The sequence below is a fragment of the Sesamum indicum genome, linkage group LG7 (assembly GCF_026168435.1).
Source record: "Sesamum indicum cultivar Baizhima isolate 11 linkage group LG7, ASM2616843v1, whole genome shotgun sequence".
In the NCBI taxonomy this organism is placed as follows: Eukaryota; Viridiplantae; Streptophyta; class Magnoliopsida; order Lamiales; family Pedaliaceae; genus Sesamum; species Sesamum indicum.
The window spans coordinates 10,226,536-10,245,949 of record NC_142663.1 but is presented as its reverse complement, the minus strand read 5'-3'; the positions used below and the strand labels follow the sequence as shown (position 1 = coordinate 10,245,949).

The window sequence follows — 19,414 nt, the reverse complement described above, 5'->3', positions numbered from 1 at the left end:
TGTGTCAACAGAATATAGTAGGTGAAAAATACACCCACATCCCCTTCTATAATTGACCAAGAATATAGAAGCATCTCACCTCAAAAAATTTATCAACATGCGGAGGCAAACTGCCACCTCCACTTATACCAGCCTGCCAAATGTGAAAGCAAGTTTTTTGCTTAGAATTTCTTGTAAGTTGTACTTTTTGAAGAACTTCTGATCATATATTAGTGCCCGTATCTTCAAAGACAACATAGAAAATACGAACCTTGGATATTCCAATAGAAGAATGAATTTTACTATAGACGATTTTCTTCGCTAATGCATGTAGTGGCCACAATATCACAGCAATGATCCTTGCCAACAACCAGTCAAAAAATGCAGAAAGCTGAGAAGGTTGTGCAAGGTTTCTGGCCAGACATTTCCCCTAGGAAACAGGCAGCAAAATTAGTAAAGCACAAAACTGATGTTGAGTGCAGTACCAAAGATTAAGGAACCAACTGACCAATCTCCAACAAGAAGATAACCTCTGGAAAAATTTTGCAACATGGAGAAACTTTGAAAAGTAAAAAAGAGGAGATAATTAACACAAGTTCATTAACTAATATAATCATTTCAATGAGTACACATGATTTTCATTGTCAGACATATCAAAGGAATTTATTTGCTCAATCATTGATCATAAGGACTCAGCTAGAAGTAATACTACATGTTGCATTAATGGATATTTGTTCACTGCAATGGAGCAGGTCATCTTAAGCAGCATGTTACAATTAGTTACAATGAGAGCCCTGCCAGAATGCACATTTTTTGGCCTTTACGTGTGTGTTTTCAAGATTCACAACCTTATCAATGATTTAATACCGTAACAGAGTGTCAGTTTAATTATTTCAATCTTCAATCTCTCGTCATTTTATCCAAGGAATCATCTTTACCGCAGTATGTGGGCACTGACAATGAACATTTTGTGTTTGCCAAGCTCAAGCCAAAGAATCCAGTTAATGTTAAATTGCAATAGATGAAACTTGTCCAACCATAATATCTCATTTGTGGACAAACACTTCAAGCCTTGGCCTCATTCAAGCTAAACTTGCTCATCTTAAGTAGATCCTCACACAAACCTAAGTAACCTCACAAACCTGAAGCCTTGGGAACACGGTTGAAAGGAGTGAACCTTGAATTTTATATTTTGTCAACTACAAGAATCCTGTTCAATTTCTAATTTCCTAGTTCATAGATAGGATCATTGTAACAAGAGAAACAGGGATAATTTCCCAATTCTCTAGATCAGGTTACGTCTTTCCTTTTTCTCTGTGGTTTCCAACTTCGATAAGAGGATGTATCTTCCTCCCTTTGTTGTGAAATGGATAAAGATTCAAATTGTCCTTCCATTTTCTGCTCGCTTCTAATACAAAAGCAAGGAAGAACTGTACCCACCCGTGGAGGGAATTTTTGAAGCATTACCTTACCCAGTTAGAGAGCACACAACTCAAATGTTTTTATACTAGAACATTGTGCTTTGACGCAGACTTAGAAGACTATCTGTATCTGTGTTTACACTACATATAAAAATGTAAAGTGTGAATCCTAAAAATATTTGTTCTCGTGTGAAAAGACTTTTGCGTCCTTATTTGAAATAACAAAAATAAGGACCAATAGAATGTCAGCCCATCATATTAAAGATACTTAGTCCGAACTAAGATTATATCTAATAGAGTTATTTCTACATTACATATCTTGAGAATAAATAGAACATAATAATGCTCATTTTATTTGTTCCAAGGATAAAATAACTTGAAATGCATTAATTTAATTGTTTAATCTTATGTCAGAGAAAAATTAGAATATTAATTAAATGTATCATGTAAATTTTCTAATGAAAATTTGATAGCTACGATCTTTCTTACAATTTTCCATTAGAGTTTAAATATTATTTTATCTTATTCTATAAGAGACTAATAGTAATGTATTTACACTACAAATGTTATTGGATCACTATTCATCTTCAATGTTCACTAAGTTTAATTATCATAAGAAATCAAAATTTACAAAAAACTTCACTGAATTCTATAATTAAAAGTTATGAAACAAGGCGCAACAAATTCTTGATGGTTCAATAAGTAAATCATGATCTATTCCTTCTATATAGTATATCTTAAAAATCTATAAGGCAGTCAGTCAAGCTGAAAAAAAAATATACAAGAAATGGATTTTTAAGGCATAACAGTCAGTTGCTTGCAATGCTAACATGAATTTTTTTGTCATTTTTTAGAAATAACATGTTAGCATTGCAAGCAAAGATACACAAGAAACAAATTGAGATCAAGTTCATTGCTTATATTTAACTAAAAATATTATAAATCGAACAAGTAATGGAGATATTAAAATTTGTGTAAGACCTAACATTCAGATTAATTTTGTTGTTATAATTTTTCAGAAATACCATGTTAGTATTGCAAGCAAAGATACACAAGAAACAAATACAAGCGTTATGAAGTAGCATCCAGAGAATTAAAATTTCACCAAAATATAGAAAGTGTTTAAAAGGTTAACATCCACACAAAAGGAAGGAAATACACTTTTTTATGGTATAACTATATGTGATGATAGTGAATTATTAGAATTATGTAATAGAGTTGATATAATTACTACCTTCTCCTTTAAATTCATGTTCTTACATGTGCAATTCTAGGTAAAGGGAAAATAGAATTAAATGCAATTTTGGTCCTCTAACTATAGCCACATCCCATTTTAGTCCTTTATCTATCTAGGGTTTGATTTTGGTCCTCTATGTAATTAAATTGCTCAATTTTAGTCCTATTTTGGCCGGAAAATTACCCAAACCGCCAGAAAATTCCACTTGGAGCCTATGTGGACATTTAAATTAGGGCTGAGATATAATTGGTCAGTTTTAGCTGACTTGGCAATTTTTCGAATTTTAAAAAAAAAAAAATGACATGGCCACTTTTTCTCCCCTCTTCTCGCCGCATCTTCTCTCTAAATTTCCGACCAATTTCCGATGAATCATCGGACACCACTTATATCAGTCGACTCCCCATCCCATCATGAGGCGAACGTTTCCCCTCCATCAATTTGAAGTTTCATTGCGATTTGACATTGGGCTCAAGAGGTGACCGACGCAACTTTCCACCGTCAATACGCCGCCGTCCGAACGAATTACCATTTCGCACCACTACCGTTGGATTCCTCTCAACAAGGCGAGTCGAACGACACCTCTCCCAGCCATTTTCATCAACTGCTCGACGAGATCAGTTCTTTTAAAGTTTTGCGACGCCGCCACCTTTGAACCGCCGTCAATACGCCGCCGTCTGAACGAATGACTGTTGCGCACCACCACCGTTGGATTCCTCTCATCAAGGCGAGTCAAATGACACCTCTCCCATCCATTTTCATCAACTCCTCGACGAGATCAGTTCTTTTAAAGTTTCGCGACGCCGCCACCTTTGAACTGCCGGATCTCCGCCATCCAAACGAATCACCGTCTCGGACCACCACCGTTGGACTCCCCTCGCCAAGGCGTTTTCAACGAGACCTCACCCATCAATTTTCATCAGAGTTTTTACGAGATCGGAGTCTTCGACCGCCGCCGTCCTCGCCGAGAGCACAGCAAGAGCCCTCCCTTTTCCCTCTTTTTCCACATCTGCCATGTCATTCTTTTTTTTTTTAAATTTGAAAAATTTCCAAATCATAAAAATGTAAACCAATGAGGTTTCAGCCCCAATTTAAATGTCCACATAGGCTCCACGTGGAATTTTCCGGTGGTTTGGGTAATTTTCCGGCCAAAATAGAGACTAAAATTGAGCAATTTAATTACATAGAGGACCAAAATCAAACCCTAGATAGATAAAGAACTAAAATGGGATGTGGCTATAGTTAGAGGACGAAAAATGCATTTAATCCGGGAAAATAACTAGGGATTTTGAAATCTAAATAACCATGGGCTAAACAACAACAATGCTTAGATGCCATGTCACATCACATCCGTGCTAAAGCCTATGCTGAATGCTGGAATTTTAGTCATTATGACAACATTTCATAAAAAGAATTCAAGAACTTTGGTTTCTTTACATGTTCAATGTCCATTGTATAAAAGCTCAAACTATTAGAGAAAGATAATGTGTAAGTTCTAAATCTTAAGAAAAAATACATAAATGTACACAAAGTAGGTGTAGTAATATTCTTTGGCAATAGCTCATTAATCTAACCAAAAAAAAAAAAAAATTCTATTATGCACATTTTAAGTTTCTCCGAAAACGCCGATTAAGAACATGCCGTCCATGTCATCTATTAAGTGGGAGAAATCCAGCCATTATGTTAGATACTTATATCATATTGACCAGAACTATATGCCAAAAAGTATCAATATGTTGCTCTCTACTTTAATTATCTAAGAAAACAACTATACACTCGAAATAAGTTAAAATTAATAACACCACTAGAGTTCAGGAAGTCCAACCTCATAAATTCTCTTGGCCTCCATATATGCTAAACTGATCCTCAAGAATAGAAGAGCAACAAGTTTACGAGCAGCAGAACTCGTACTAATCTGTTTCTGAATCCCACTGCAGTACATGAAACAAGATGCAATGTTTTTTTGAAGAAAGAGTAAAATTCAATGGGCAGGAACGACCAAAGAGGGTGGCAATAGGCAAAACACTTTAACAAGAAACAAAAAGACTGATATGAGAGATAATTTAACTCGGAAATTTTCTATCGTAGTGGTTGCAAAAATACTGGAGGGTAGTGGAACTTGTTAAAACAAACTGAATGATGCCGAAATTGTGATGATATAGTTACTCCTGTTGTTCACAAATCTTTAAGAATTACGGAATGTAATATCATGAAATAACTAGCCATGTGATAAAAACAAAGCACCTCTGCGAAAAATTTCACATATAGCACGGAGATGAGAGAAACTATTTTAGATACTATTAAATAATTAGACAAACTATGGAAGGGAAAATTCAACTATTAGAGGACGGAAATATCAGTGATAAATCTTCTTCGGTGCAACCCCCCTCATGATCAGAATTTTCAATATTTTTCAGTACTTCAACTCCTCTCCAAGATGAAGTGTTTCAACAACAGATAAATACAAGCCAGACCAGATTCTTCCAATGTTCTACATCAAAGGCACGTGGCACACATTCATTAACTTCTACTGCATCACAAATAATTAGGAATTTTAGAGGGTAGAATTTACCTGTAAAGTGTCTCATACACTAAAGGGACAGAAATAACATAATGAGGTTGATAACGACGCAAATCTTCCTACAATCAAATTGATAGTCGACTTACTGATATATAAAAAATAAAAATCAAATAAATTCATATGATGAGTAAAGATAATTTGGTTGCTATACTTTTGGAGGGACAAAGTAGAAATGGCCTAAAGGTGTATAGCTTCCATTTTTTAAGGAAACAACATACCTTTAGATTCTTCACTGTGGTGTATACTTGCTCAATTCCATGTGTAAATATGAAATACTCGCAAGCTCGTTCATATGCATGCCAAGGTGGAAGCATGCTCAAAAATCTATCCCCAGGAACAGCCGGCACAATGTCCCATAAATTTGTAATCTAAGTACAACAGCCAAATATCTCATTAATAAAGGCTCACCTGATGTCTATAATCAACAACAAAATATTTAAAAACATGAAATTGAAAACCTGAAAGCATCTGCTACCTTTATTCAATTCATATTTTATGCTACATATAGATCAGGATAAACTATACATGGACTCATTTTAGTTCATTTGGTTGGGTATTCCCAAGAAGGAAACCAATTGCAGAATGTGATAGAAGTCTGAAATTCAAAATCTAGACAAAATAACATTATTTGTTGACTCTGTATGAACAACCTGCCTTCACTTATTTGGAAGTACGTGTTCTTGTTGGAAGCAATTAAGGATTCACATCTGTGTTCTTTAACACCTTAAGATAAGATGGTTGTATAATATGATAACCAAGTTACATAAAATAAAAGGAATTAAATCTCAGTAGTACCTAATTTTGAAAATAAAAGCTTTCACTTCCTTGCTCTGTAGAGAAGGATATACATTGAAAATATCAATTGTCTCTATGTTAAAATAGCATAAGCTTTTAGATGAGGGAACCAATCTATTGATCTATGTTATTATGTACCCAGACCACTTTTAAGTTTCTATACGAATAACTTCATTGAGTTAATCATGTTTCCTTTCTTGAATCCTGTAGGAAAGCAAACTGTGCTACAGATGAAATAAGTATGCACGAGAAATTGACACATGTAGGTAGGACATAACCCAGCAATGATATAAGCATAAAGGAGTAACACTCGACCAAGACAATGCATGAAGCTCATGCTTATTTTAAGTTTCTGTTTGTCTGGTATATTCCTTGCATGTATGAGATGACAAAGCAGGCTTTCACACAAAATCATGCTATGCTGGAGGAAATATAACATTTTACATATGCTTGCTGCATCTTTCTTGCCATTTGGATCTCAATAAAGTCCACAGAAGGATTATTGTCAGATATGCATAAAAGATCTAATATTTCTGTTTCCCTACTAACTGCAAAACAATAAGAACACTGGAAATCTTCGGAAGCAAAAATGAGATGATTTTGTGCTATCAATAAATAAATAGTACACCTTATGTAGGAAGACCCATTAAAACTGAATGTAGCTTGATCAAAAAGTCACATGCCTCAAAGTTGTCAATTAGAAGGATAACTAGAAAGAGTAATTTTCAACAAGGATATCTGAGATAGGCCTAGCAGAAAATAGCCCACCTGGTGCAGCAGATTCTTGTGCGTGAGCATAACACCTTTAGGATTTCCGGTGGTCCCACTTGTATATACAAGTGTAGCAACATCACCAGAGCTTATAGTTTTATAAATATATTGCTTCCCTGTAATGTTCACTGATCAGCAGTGTTCACTTGGAATACTGTAAAATAAAACTCACAGCAGTAAACAGTGATTTGCTCAGAAAGTCCAAATTAAATATGTCAACTTCGCAACCCTGAAAGGATATTAAATATTCACGCAACACCCAGAAAGAGGGAAGAGATATTAATTTCTTTAATACAAATTCAATCAATGAATTGTTGCAATCTTATCTGAAATTTACCTAAAATTATGATTCATCCAATTTTAGAACTCAACTATGCATAATATATCAATCTTATAGAAAATTAGCAGACGAGTTAACGATGAAGCTCATCACCACACAATTGAAAGAAAAAAATAAAATAAAACATGTAAAAGATCTTATTTTCTCCTACAAAAACCAAAGAGTATGGCAAGCAGTCAGCAAAGAAATCTCATATCTTAGAATGGATTCATCAGGGTGTAACAGTTTTGATGTAAAAGAAATAAATAATAATACAATAGAAACAACTTAAAGTGACTTACTAGCATCTTGAGAATGACGTAAAGCTTCACGATTTTCATGACCCAAATCTATTATCTCCTTATAACTATAAATAGGGATTTCTCCTGCTGCTTCATTTTTTATGCTTGATTTCTCTCCCCATAGCAAAATGACAAACCTCACTGCAGCTCGGGAGTAAAAGGTCTCTGAAATCCGGTTAAGCATTTCAGGATCATCCACCACAAGTCCACAACTGCAGTATGCATTTTGTGCCAGTTAATAATATATGCACATAATTGCACTGATAGCATACATCACACGCAAAGAGAGAGGACAGAAGAGAGTCTCATCTCACATAATCACAATCTAGTGTTATCTATCAACATTTCACTGGCCATTCTAACAAAACAATCATCTACTGCGTATTTCCTCATACTATGAAGATTACATTAGTTTATTCGATTGTATTTTAATAAAATTATCCAAGCTAGTGATGTCCTTGTTTTTCTGGAATTCAAAAATGCTCTGACAATTTTCCACCATTTTTCAAGAGAAAGGAAAGCAAATGGATTAACATTTGTATATGTGAATGAATAATTGCTGTGAATGTGAAAACTGAGAGAACCTTTTATGTGTGTTATTTATAAAGAACAAAGCCCTATTTATACATGTTCCTCCACAAGTAAAAGATCAATCAAGAGTCAGCCAAATCGCCTAATCTCAAATCCCTATTTGTTATCTAATCACATCTAATCAAGTCTCTAATTTAGGCTAAGTCAACTCTCAAAACTATCCCTCAAGTTGGAGCATAGATGTCATATGCTCCAAGCTTGTTACAAACATACTCAAATTCAAGGACGTCTAATAGACTTGGTGAAAACATCTGCAAGTTGATTGTTGGAATTGGCAAACTCAGTAATAATGACACCTTCAACTAACTTCTCCATAAAGCGACAATCGATCTTAATGTGCTTAGTCCTTTCGTGGAAAACTGGATTAGATAAAATGTGTAGAACAACTTGATTGTCACATATGAGTTTCATTGGAGTCATTTTGCATAATCTTAACTCTTCTAGAAGTTGTCTCAACCATATGAACTCACATGTTGTATTGGTCATAGCTCGATATTCGGCCATTGCGCTTGATCTTGCTACCACATGTTGTTTCTTGCTTTTCCAAGAGCCTATGTTACTCCAAGTAAACACAAAATCTGAGATTGACCTTCTATCAAAAGGCGTTCAGCACACTCTGCTTCAGAATAACTTATCTCCTCGTGCTCTTATTCTCATAGATTAAGCCTTTTCTAGCGCCCTTTTGATGTTCTTCAGAATGCGAAGTGCAGCTTCCCCATGAGTATCACATGGGGAATTCAAAAATTGACTACACTCACAACAAATAAGATGTCTGGTCAAGTTATTATGAGATATCTTTGATATTTTCCTTGATCTGACAGAGGTACCCCCTATGTTGATAGAAGTTCAACATTAGGATCCATTGGAGTGTCAATTAGTTTGCAGTGCATAAGCCTGCTTCCTCAACAATGTCCATGCATACTTCCTTCGGGATATTGAAACCGCACCTTTTGACTGTGCAACCTCAATACCTAAGAAGTACCTAAGTTTCCCATATCTTTGTCTCAAAGTGTGTGCATAAGTGGTTTGATACCATTGTTGTCATTTACAGTGATAACCATATCATCGACATAAACCACCAAATAGATACAAAGTTCCGATGATGAGCGATGATAGAAGATAGAATGATCAGCTTCACTCTGTGTCATTCCGAATGCTCGAATCAAATTGGTGAATTTATCAAACCAACCTCTGGGAGGTTGTTTAAGACCATATAGAGATTTTCTTAAACTTCCCCTTAGCAACGAACCCAGGAGGTTACTCCATGTGCACCTCCTCCTATAAATCGCCAAAGCTTATGTAGAGACCAATTTCACATGGCTGCCATAGGTAAGAGAAGGCAAACACTAATAGACGGTCATCCAAGCTAAAGATTTGTGTGTATCGCTTTGCAACAAGGCGTTGCCTTATGGAGGTCAATTTTTCCATCAGGACCAATTTTTGTGTCAAAATCCGATGACAGCCAACTGCTCTCTTCCTAGAAGGTAAAGAAACCAATTTCCAAGTACCATCCGAGTGAAAACTGCAAAGACTCCATTTCATCATGCATAGCCTAGAGCCAAACAGGATGGGATAAAGTTTCACCTGTTGTCTTAGGAATAGTAATAGAGGAAAAACTCCAAAGAAAAACAGAATAGGTAGGTGATAAACGGTTATAGTTTAAATGGTGGTAGATAGGATATGGATTGATTGTAGACAGTTTACCTTTTCATTGGGCAATGGGTAGATCGTTCTCATGCGGGACTGAGGTAAAAGTATTGTCTCATGGAGAAGATGAGTCATGGGAAACTTCATCAGGTGACTCGATAGTATTAAGATGAGGACGATGGTGATAAGCGAGCAAAGGAGGATCCTTGGAAGGTATAGGTTGTGTATCTTCAGGATGTAAAGATGGAGAGAAGACTAGATTATGTAATACCTGATCGAGGTTTGATGTTTCTGATTAAGTGTCTTGGTAGAAGAACCATTATCCAGAAAAGGTGACACCAACCGACATTACCGACTAGATCACGTGAGTAACACTTGTATCCTTTCTGAAGATGAGAGTAGCCCACAAAGATACATTTGAGAGCTTTGGGACCCAACTTATTTTGTCCTGAATATACATAATGGACAAAACAAACATAATCAAAGGGGAGAAGTGGAAGAGGATGAAGAGATTGTTTCCGAAACAAAATAGAATAAGGAATTTGACCCTGCAAAGCCAAGGATGGGATATGATTAATGAGATAACACGCAGCGAGAACATGTCACCCCAAAATTAGTGGGAAGATTGGCATGCAACATCAAAGTTCGAGCAATCTCTATTAAGTGCAGGTGGATCTGCAGGGCTACCATGCTTCTTCCAACAATATTTCCCTTCAGTATGCCCTGATTTGTGGCAATAAGAACATTGCGAGCAATTATTATTGGATCCTTTAACTTTACTAGTTTTTAGGTGTTTGAGACACAAAGTTGAGCAATATTTGCAGAAAGAAGGGGGAAATAACAGTCATATTAAGTAACCATTTGAAAGTGTCCTTCATGCCTGAACTGGTGGAGCTAGTCAAGATTTGATGCCGAGCTGGTTTATATCAATATTGAGCCCAGATAAAGCCATAACCACGAAAAATTTCTCATGTAATCCAGCATCATCTCCCATGGCCTATGGTATGAAAAAAAGGTATAACAGCTTCTTCCATAAGAGCACAAGCTTGACCTACATAAGACTCCCCATTGCCTTCCTGCTTTAAATTCTTTATATTGTTCACAATAGTGTAAAACCTTTGGGTATCATTTGTATAGCAGTCTAAGGCTTCCTTCCAAACTGCATAACAAGTCTAAAGGGAAGAAACAATTGCATAAGAGAGGGATCAATTGATTGCAAAAGACTGCAAAGTTGTAAATCTATCTGTTCCCGTTTATCACGACTAGATTCAGGCACATCTTTATTGTTTGTCCCTTCCCTTTGGACCACATTTTGACGGAGTCTGCACATGAAAGATAGTTGGCAGACCCTATCAGTTTCTCTGTGGTGAAAGTTTGGCGATCAATAATGGTAAAAGACTGGGATAAAGATGAACATCAACTGAACTAGCATTACCTGACAGGAAATAAATGTAAGGAACAGAGAAGAAACAGAGTTAACCCAATCAAATAAGATGAATGGATGAGGAATTTGTAGAAACAGATGCAGGAAACAGGCACAAATGGCGGAAGAGAAGAAATCTAGACAACTTGTAGAACTCTGGCATTTTTTTTTCTTTCGTTTTTTTCATGGCTCAGGTAATGTGAATGTGAAAACTGAGAGAACCTTTTATGTGTGTTATTTACATAGAACAAGGCCCTATTTATACATGTATATTTAGGAACTCCATAAGTAAAGAATCAATCAAGAATAGTCAAATCCAATAATCTAATCAAATCTAACTGTCATTAATCACAACTAATCAAATCTCTAATTCAGGCTAAGTAAACTTTTAACAATTACCAGGGCTGGTTATATATAAAAATTATCAGATTTTCCAACATAAGACATAATCAAGTAGGAAGTGAATAAACAAATCCCAAAATAATAATAGATATCATAGGAGGTCATTTCTATAGCTTTCCTTATTTTGCACCATCATTGATTAGCTTTGTGTTCATCATCGGAATTAGTCTTTCTTATCATCTTGGTGGAGAAGAAGGAAAGTAAGAACGGAGAGTGAGGCATAGCCCTTTTTTATGGTGGCAGGCTTGTGGGACTGCAAGGTAAAAATGGTTGTAAATGTCAAAGACTAGGGAACCAGGTACAACTATGATACCACGCTAGTGAATGGAAGTTTGTTCGCTCGTCTTTCTGTTTATCTGAAGGAGTGGATGACCAACCATACCTTTTACTTTATTCACAAAGTACTGACAATTAGGACGATTGAATGAGCAAATCTGCTTTTTACCCACAACCACAGGTCATGAATCATGATGGTATAATTTTGCTACAGCTACATGACAGTATTTTTTTTTACGCATAAAAAATGGTCTAGGAGCATTTATTCTTAATTTGTTTCATTTCTTCCTCCTTACTTGACCTTATTCTATCACCAATCATAAAAACACCACCCTCATCTGATGACAAGCAATTCCTGTAGTTATACCATACTTGGGTATTAAAATCCTCTCACCAAGCATTTCAAAAGAACAGAGATATGAACTCTTTCAACTGAATACTGCAGATAAGAAAAACAGAAAGATTTTTGCTTCTGGAATATGAATTCTGATAACCTTTAGATGAGCGATGGGGTCATTTATCATTATTTATTTACTGTTCTAATGCTTGAGAGTTAAAATCACATATAACATAATTCTTTGACATGCTGGAATGATAGATCCTCTTTTAATTATTTTACACAGAATGACAAAATTCACAAACCTGTATTATAGCCTTAATTGAAATGGGTTATCTTTGCTTTATTCATTGAGCACTATCATACATTTCATGCTTTATTCCATTGAGCACTATCGTGCATTTCAATTTGGGATGGCTTCCCAAAAGATAATGCTCTTACTGAACGCCTTACTTAAATTTTCCTATTTGCTATGATTTTCAGTTGCTCAGTTTTTACTTTTTCTTGTGTGTCTCTTGGTTTAGAGTTTTCGGTCATGTTGTTCCAGGCTTGGTGGTAGCTGAGTTGTATTTCTTCTAAAATTGTTCAGCCTTGCATAATAATATATTTACTTTGCCAATAAAGATAGAATATGCAAATGATGCTGTCCCAATTGTAGGGTTCACTGGGCGCCCCTATTACTAATGTATGATATACTGGAACAGGAAGACCACATGTCAGAAATGGAACTTCTCTAACCTCTCAGAGTGGTTGTATATCTGCAAAAGCTCTTCAACAGATGACCTCGTACCTCTCACAACATTGATTGCTCCAGTGGCCATGATACCTGAAGACAATTAAGATATCATAGGAGTTTATGAAGTCAAATAAAACTGGTAATTATAAAATATATATCCATCATCCTCTTTCAGAAGAGAATATAAATTTCAAGAGTAAAATTTTGAAGAGAATCACAGATATCAAGCTAGTTCTTTCATCCTCCAGTAGAAGGCAAAATTGGCAATATGTTATTAATAACTTCAGAAAAGAAAAACCTACATAAGCATTTTAGCCAAGGAAGCATTTATACCCTTCAGTCAAAGTGAATCTATTGGCCAATTAGGAATCCATATCAATTTCTTACCCAAATGGAAATTTTGGATGATAGAATAAATGTGGCTGCAACAAGCAGATAGATTGCTAGATGCAACCAAGGCAAAAACCCAATAATGAGAAGAAGCCAGTACTAATGTTGTTTTAATGGATAGAGTTTAGATATCAGGAAAATATTGCAATCTTTATATGCTCCTCATGTCTGATAGTAGTTTAGGTGGAGCCCATGTGTAAACTGTAGACATGTTGAGGAGCAGCAAATTTCTAAACTGTTCAATGCTTGAGAATGCAGAATGCATAAGCTTTTCTATCCTCCATACCACATGCAGTTTACCGAAATAGTAACCACTATGCTTTTACCAGGTGCTGCAGAGATAATGAGAGCCACTGCATACCTTGATCTGAAACAAGCCACCGAGAGGAATTATCAGCAAAGATTGCAAGCTTTTCCTCTGGTTTTAATCCAATGACTCTCAGACCTTCACAGAAGTTCAAAATTTCTTGCTCTAGCTGAAATTTATCAAGGTAAATGGTTCAGAAAAAACTGACTAAAAAAAAAAGAGAGAGGGAGAGATGATAATAATATAAGAAAGCAAATGCCCTCAGACTACTAAGAAAAATTTTAAATATGAAAGAGTAAGGTCATGAGATAAAGGATAAAATTGGTTACAAGAAAAGATAACCACGAATCCAATATTTGAGTAAAACCTATGGCTAATGAAAAATCTTCCAGGAATAACAAAAAGAAACATATAGCTATATATAAATTTGGTTATAAATAGAATTTCTTAATTAAATTCTCCATGCCAAAATTAATTTTTCATCTACATTTTAATATTTAGTTCAGGAATGCAATTTAATTTCATTTTCGAATAAAAAACTGAGAATATGATTACATAAATAAAGCAGCAAAGAGAAATGCCACTCACAGCATGCAGCCCGCTCTTCAAAGGAACCAAATACATAAACTTCCTACATCAGCAGCCTTTTGTGTCATATGTGAATAACTTATCGGATGTCCACTTAGTATGGGCAAACTTACACTTGGTGTTTGCCATCTGACTATGAGAAAAAGTCTTACATGGAAGGGAAGCTCTAAGGTGTCTGAGAGAAATGCATGAAGATTAGGACCGAAAAACTCCCAAACAACATCCATCCCCGTCCTCCCTCTATTTTCTCTTCTCTTTGCTCTGTGCTCTTAATTCTAAGTCATAGAATTCAAGAACACAAGAATAAAGATTCTCATCGACAAAGGTTTCGCTTTTTCCTTGTTTGAAGATTCAATACTCCTTTATTATGAATTATCGCATCAAAACTGCAATGATAGTTTTGATGACATAGACATCCAAGGTTTGGATCAACTTTAAATTAGATAATTTTGGAACTCTAAGATGACCAAGACCCCAATGCACAAGAGGGGTAATAATTTCTTTCCCATGGACATTTGTGGGTCATGAATCAATTTGCTTAAGTACCCATTTGGTGTGCCAGATCCATTAGAAACAAAGTTGTGAATTTCGAGAATTAGTGTTGACTAATGAATCATTTGCAGCAGTGACGGGATACATAGATATAACTGTAAATGTTTTTATAATATGAGATGGAGAGATTTCTTTTTCAAAAGCTAGCTATTTAAGTGGGAGACTCCAAAGCTATATAAACTTCATATAAGTACCCTATAACATCGTTATATGACCCTGCAATTTGGATATTGAGAATTTTAAAATTCCATTATTTCCATATGTGAAACTTACGAGCACCCAACAGTATAAAACCCCTTCACAATGTATCTTGAGCTTGGAGTTGAGAAGTACAACTGACAGGTTACGTAGATATATTCGTAAATGTTTCAAGTATGTTTTCACAATATGACCTTGAGAAAACTCTATCTCAAAAAGCTAGCAATTTAAATGGGAGACCCCAAAGTTATAAAAACCTCACGTAAGTACCTTATTCCAGCATTATAAGACCTGGCAATCTGGAGAATAAAAGGTTTGAGAAATTTTTTAAAGTTCCACTGTTCCCATATATGAAATATATGGTCACCCAATAGTATAAAACCCACTTTAGGACATGTCTAATCAAGTGAGCTTAGCATTGTGAAGCACAAGACCAACCACAAATTGGATGTCTCAAAGAAGTCTCTTAATTGTTTGAAAACATTATGGGTAGAGTTGGTGACACAAGGATATTGCATTTCTTGGAAGTGTCTCCTAAATATCAATTCAATTGTGGAAAGTTTGGTAACTCGAACTCCCATTCCTCAACAAGGCATTAAAATATGTATCCATTTAACTATGTTTATTGTAGGATGGTAATGGATCTGGATCTAGAACTATAACTGGGTCTGGGACCAGTCTCGGGTTTTGATGTTTTGGACCCAGACGTGATCCTTTTTATTGGAATCACTCTGAAGAGAGTCTATGCTGCAGAAATATGATCCAAGTACATATTATCACATATGGTTTCTCTTTTCCAAGGAGAAGATGTAGGTTCAATTCCTGCTATCCGACCAAGATCGAGTAATATTTTGAATATGCGAATCGATTGGGTATAGTTGGTCGTAATAGTGCAAAAGATATCATACACACTGGAATCTTTTCCCAACTCAGTCAACCACGCCAAGACAGTGCCACCATGAGAAGACTGAAACAGTTCAATCAGTCTTAGGATTCTACTAATCTGAAATGAAGAGCCTTTCTTCATATAAATTCAAATAGTTTCACGTGACCAAACAAAAACAAGATAATGGATGTCTAAGGTTGTTCATGAACTCACAATAGTGGTTAGTTCCTAACAAAAGCAATTCTACGGAGAGACCATTTCAGCTTCAAGTAAACAAACAAATTGTTCTATCATGCCCAAAGCCTGGATATAAGAATTACCTCCAAATCCATCAAGTGCAACGTAAAGTTGGGCGATGAAACTTATCCAAAAGAAATATCCAAAGGATGCCCTTAAACTTGTTAGCCAAAGTAAAGGCTCACCTTTTCCATTTTCCATGTGTGGTAGGACATCAGCATCACCCTCCTTCAGAATGTGATGTCATAATCAGGGTAGGATATAGCCTATGACCAAGTCCTAAGCACCGAGATCTAGGGATGACTCCTATGGGTTTAATTGCTGGCTCTTGTACACGTTGCACTTCGTGTCAAGGGCCCAAGAAATGGCTCCCACGCAGATATCACTCACCTCGTACAATAATTAGTGCCCAGCATCCCAACTAGCAATTATTGGTACAACACACCCCTGAGCTCCCACTAGCCAATTGGACAAGAGAAATGCCCCCAAACCCCTTTTTAATGGCAACTTGAAATTGGACTGTTAAAAACTAGCCCAGTAGTGATGTCTAATGATACACTTCAGCCAAAGCTTAAGATACTCACCTCTTTCATTTTCATTTCATGTGAATGGGACATCATAGTTATGTGGAAAACCTCTAAAATAAGCTGCAAAACTTAGCCCAAAACAGTGATTGTTCAATCTTCATTTCTAATTCTTGGCAAATCTAGTTCATTCAAAGTGCTTCTCATGAAGCGCATTATGACAAAGGGGAGCTCATGCACATTGTTTCTGGCATTTTGACATAAATTCCTTTGTTGTAGCAAGAAATATAAAATCGACGGAGGTCTCAGTGGCATTTCTCCATAGTTTATCAAAGAAAATAAAGTGATGGATATCAAAACTAAGAACCATGTAAGTAATAAACCTGAAATGTTGAGTTGATAGAGAACATAAAGGAACAAAGACCTGAAGCCAACCTGTTTATAAGTCATATTCGTTGGGGGATCATGGTATGGGTCCACCAATGCTATGCGATTACCAAATTTTTCTGCAGAAGTCCTCCAAATGTCAGGAACTACTTGCCACCCATTAGAAGGTAAGACCTCATTTCCTGATAGCAAGTCACTTTCTAAAATTGGAGAAAACTTTCTGATCTGCATTTCTTTTGTCTTCGAAAAGGATTCAAATGGAAAAGGATGTCAGATCGTTTTTTGTTGCTTTGCATAGCAATTCCACATTACAAGATCATTTAAAATCAAAGTCTTTGCACAACTAAGAAATAATAACAAACTCAATCGCATTGCTTCTCACACTGTTCTTTTTGCACTAAATAACCAGCTGAGGCATGCAAAAGCAACGATATTAGTTTCAGACTATATGTTTATCAGATTAATTTTCTTCTGTAAATATGGTGGTGAATCGTTCTTACAGCTGTAGACTGAATAATATACAAAATTTAATGCATCATGAATGTCATGTGGCTTGCAGTGGTGGAACTTTATCAACGTTTCTTTCCTGTTTCATTAAATTCATGTTATGTGCTAAAGCTTGTTTAAAGATCAAAATGTGCTCCATTCCATGCTCTTTAGACACTTTTCCAGATTTATCACCCTCGTCAGGATTAGAAGATGTTTTGACAAGCTTGCCTTTTAATATTTCCTTTTATATCATTCCCTTTCAAACTGGCTTCTCTTTCCACATTTTATAGTTAATAAAGAAGTTATCTTAGAGAAACCAGCATGGTTGATTTGGTAGTCTCTAATGACAAAAATATATGGAGTATCTAATGAAAACATATTAACCACACATGCAAAAGAACAAAAACACATTGCTATGTCAGACTTCTATGCAGCTTTTCGGTTTTCGCAAACTCCACTGTCATAAATGCATTTGTTTCTTGATGTGCTATGCAGCTATTACTTGTTAAAACAAGCTGCACCAGTCATCTGTTAGTGTTTGCATGCCCTGTTCGTTTGCTATACTTAATTGATCTGATGAGATTAATTTCAAAATTTTATACATTTAACATTGGTGATACGATATACACCTTCCCTTTTAGGACAGCCCAAGATAAGATTAAGTTCCCAAAATGGAAATATATTTTCTCAAAAATATCCTCTACGTTGAAATAATGATTTCACATCATTAACTTTTAACCACTAGCTTCAAAGACAATAAATTAAAAATACACAGAACTTACAGTTCTTCAACGCTCATTCAAAACCCCTATAGTGTAAAAGTATACAAAAGTTCATGTTTGTGACTCTAAAATTCTATTCCCGATATAGACTCTTCATTCTGGTATAGAAGTAATAGATTCTTTAACTGGCGCTTACAGCATTATTCCTCTTGAAGAGCATAAAAAATGATTAAATTACCTCGTCATAAGTTGCCCAAAAAATAAATCTTTCATCCCTGTGTTTGAAAGAAAGAGTAGATGATAACTCCTCTTTCTTCCCATTGTTTTCCTTTCAGAAGTACCCTAGAAACCACCTTTGCCCCAACCCCAACCAGCTATATTCTATCAACTTTAAACAATTGCAATTAATTCAAAAATGAAATTTTATTCTCCGCATCAACTTCAAACTGATCTTACACATTACTAATCCATTACTTAAGAAATTCAGAGCCTGTCAGCTTCAAGCGGGAGAAATTTCCCAGATATGACCAATATTCAACTAATTACTTGAAAGAAGATCATCAGGTCATGAACTCCAAACCTTTACTAAACGAATACCCAAGAAACACAGTGATCACTTGTTACAGCAACTCAAGAATCAATCAGCCTATATTAATCAACCAACAAATGGTAAATTCCCATGAAAGACAGCAACATGACAAAGGCTTTTACTTCAACAAATCGATAGTCAAAAACTATTACAACAAAACAAAATTAGGACACCTCCCCCCCCCCAAAAAAAAAAATTACCTTGGAGTCGCAGTAAACTCGAAATTTTCGATTTCCGGTGGCAAACGCTCCACATTTCTTAAAGAACAACCTGGAGTCGATCAATCTATGCTGATTAAACGACAAATGACTCAAAGCAAGTCTTGGATCAAGCGAACTTGATAAATAACAGGAATTCAGGTTCATCATGGTGAAATTCAACGGTACAGATGAGGGGTCTTTAAATTGTACTAGAATATCCAGTGTGTCTGCTAATTCATGGAGAATGCGATAAAATTTTCAACGGAGAAGAACCAAGAAATGCCAACAAGTGAAGTTTTTGGTGGGTAGTGGCAGAAACAACGTTGAAGTCTCCGGCTGGTTGGGTAGGTCAATCAACCTCGATTCGTCGAAACCAATGCGAACCTCCGGTTTTTTCCCCAATCATCGTATAATCTCGTACTAATTGCTACCATTTTAGTTCACTTTCTGACATAAATACTCGTTTTTCTCTTTACATATACTTCTTGCAGCAAAATCTCTTTACAATTTAGGACTTGATTGATTGATGCG

At 35.7% G+C, this 19,414-nt stretch overlaps 1 protein-coding gene across 1 annotated transcript in view; it reads right to left on the bottom strand.

Annotated features, from left to right (window-relative positions):
* AAE16 (AMP-dependent synthetase and ligase family protein) overlaps nucleotides 1–19,414 on the bottom strand; it is a 24,358-nt gene extending 4,944 nt beyond the window's left edge. Inside the window, exons 1-11 of the mRNA XM_011103287.3 lie at nucleotides 18,884–19,414; nucleotides 16,932–17,123; nucleotides 13,566–13,680; nucleotides 12,817–12,904; nucleotides 7,403–7,614; nucleotides 6,779–6,897; nucleotides 5,434–5,583; nucleotides 5,207–5,274; nucleotides 4,460–4,565; nucleotides 251–409; nucleotides 80–133 (exon numbers count right to left, since the gene is read on the bottom strand). Of these exons, the coding sequence (XP_011101589.2) occupies nucleotides 80–133; nucleotides 251–409; nucleotides 4,460–4,565; nucleotides 5,207–5,274; nucleotides 5,434–5,583; nucleotides 6,779–6,897; nucleotides 7,403–7,614; nucleotides 12,817–12,904; nucleotides 13,566–13,680; nucleotides 16,932–17,123; nucleotides 18,884–19,051 (1,431 nt within the window). The 5' untranslated portion in view covers nucleotides 19,052–19,414. The remainder of the gene's footprint in view (nucleotides 1–79; nucleotides 134–250; nucleotides 410–4,459; nucleotides 4,566–5,206; nucleotides 5,275–5,433; nucleotides 5,584–6,778; nucleotides 6,898–7,402; nucleotides 7,615–12,816; nucleotides 12,905–13,565; nucleotides 13,681–16,931; nucleotides 17,124–18,883) is intronic.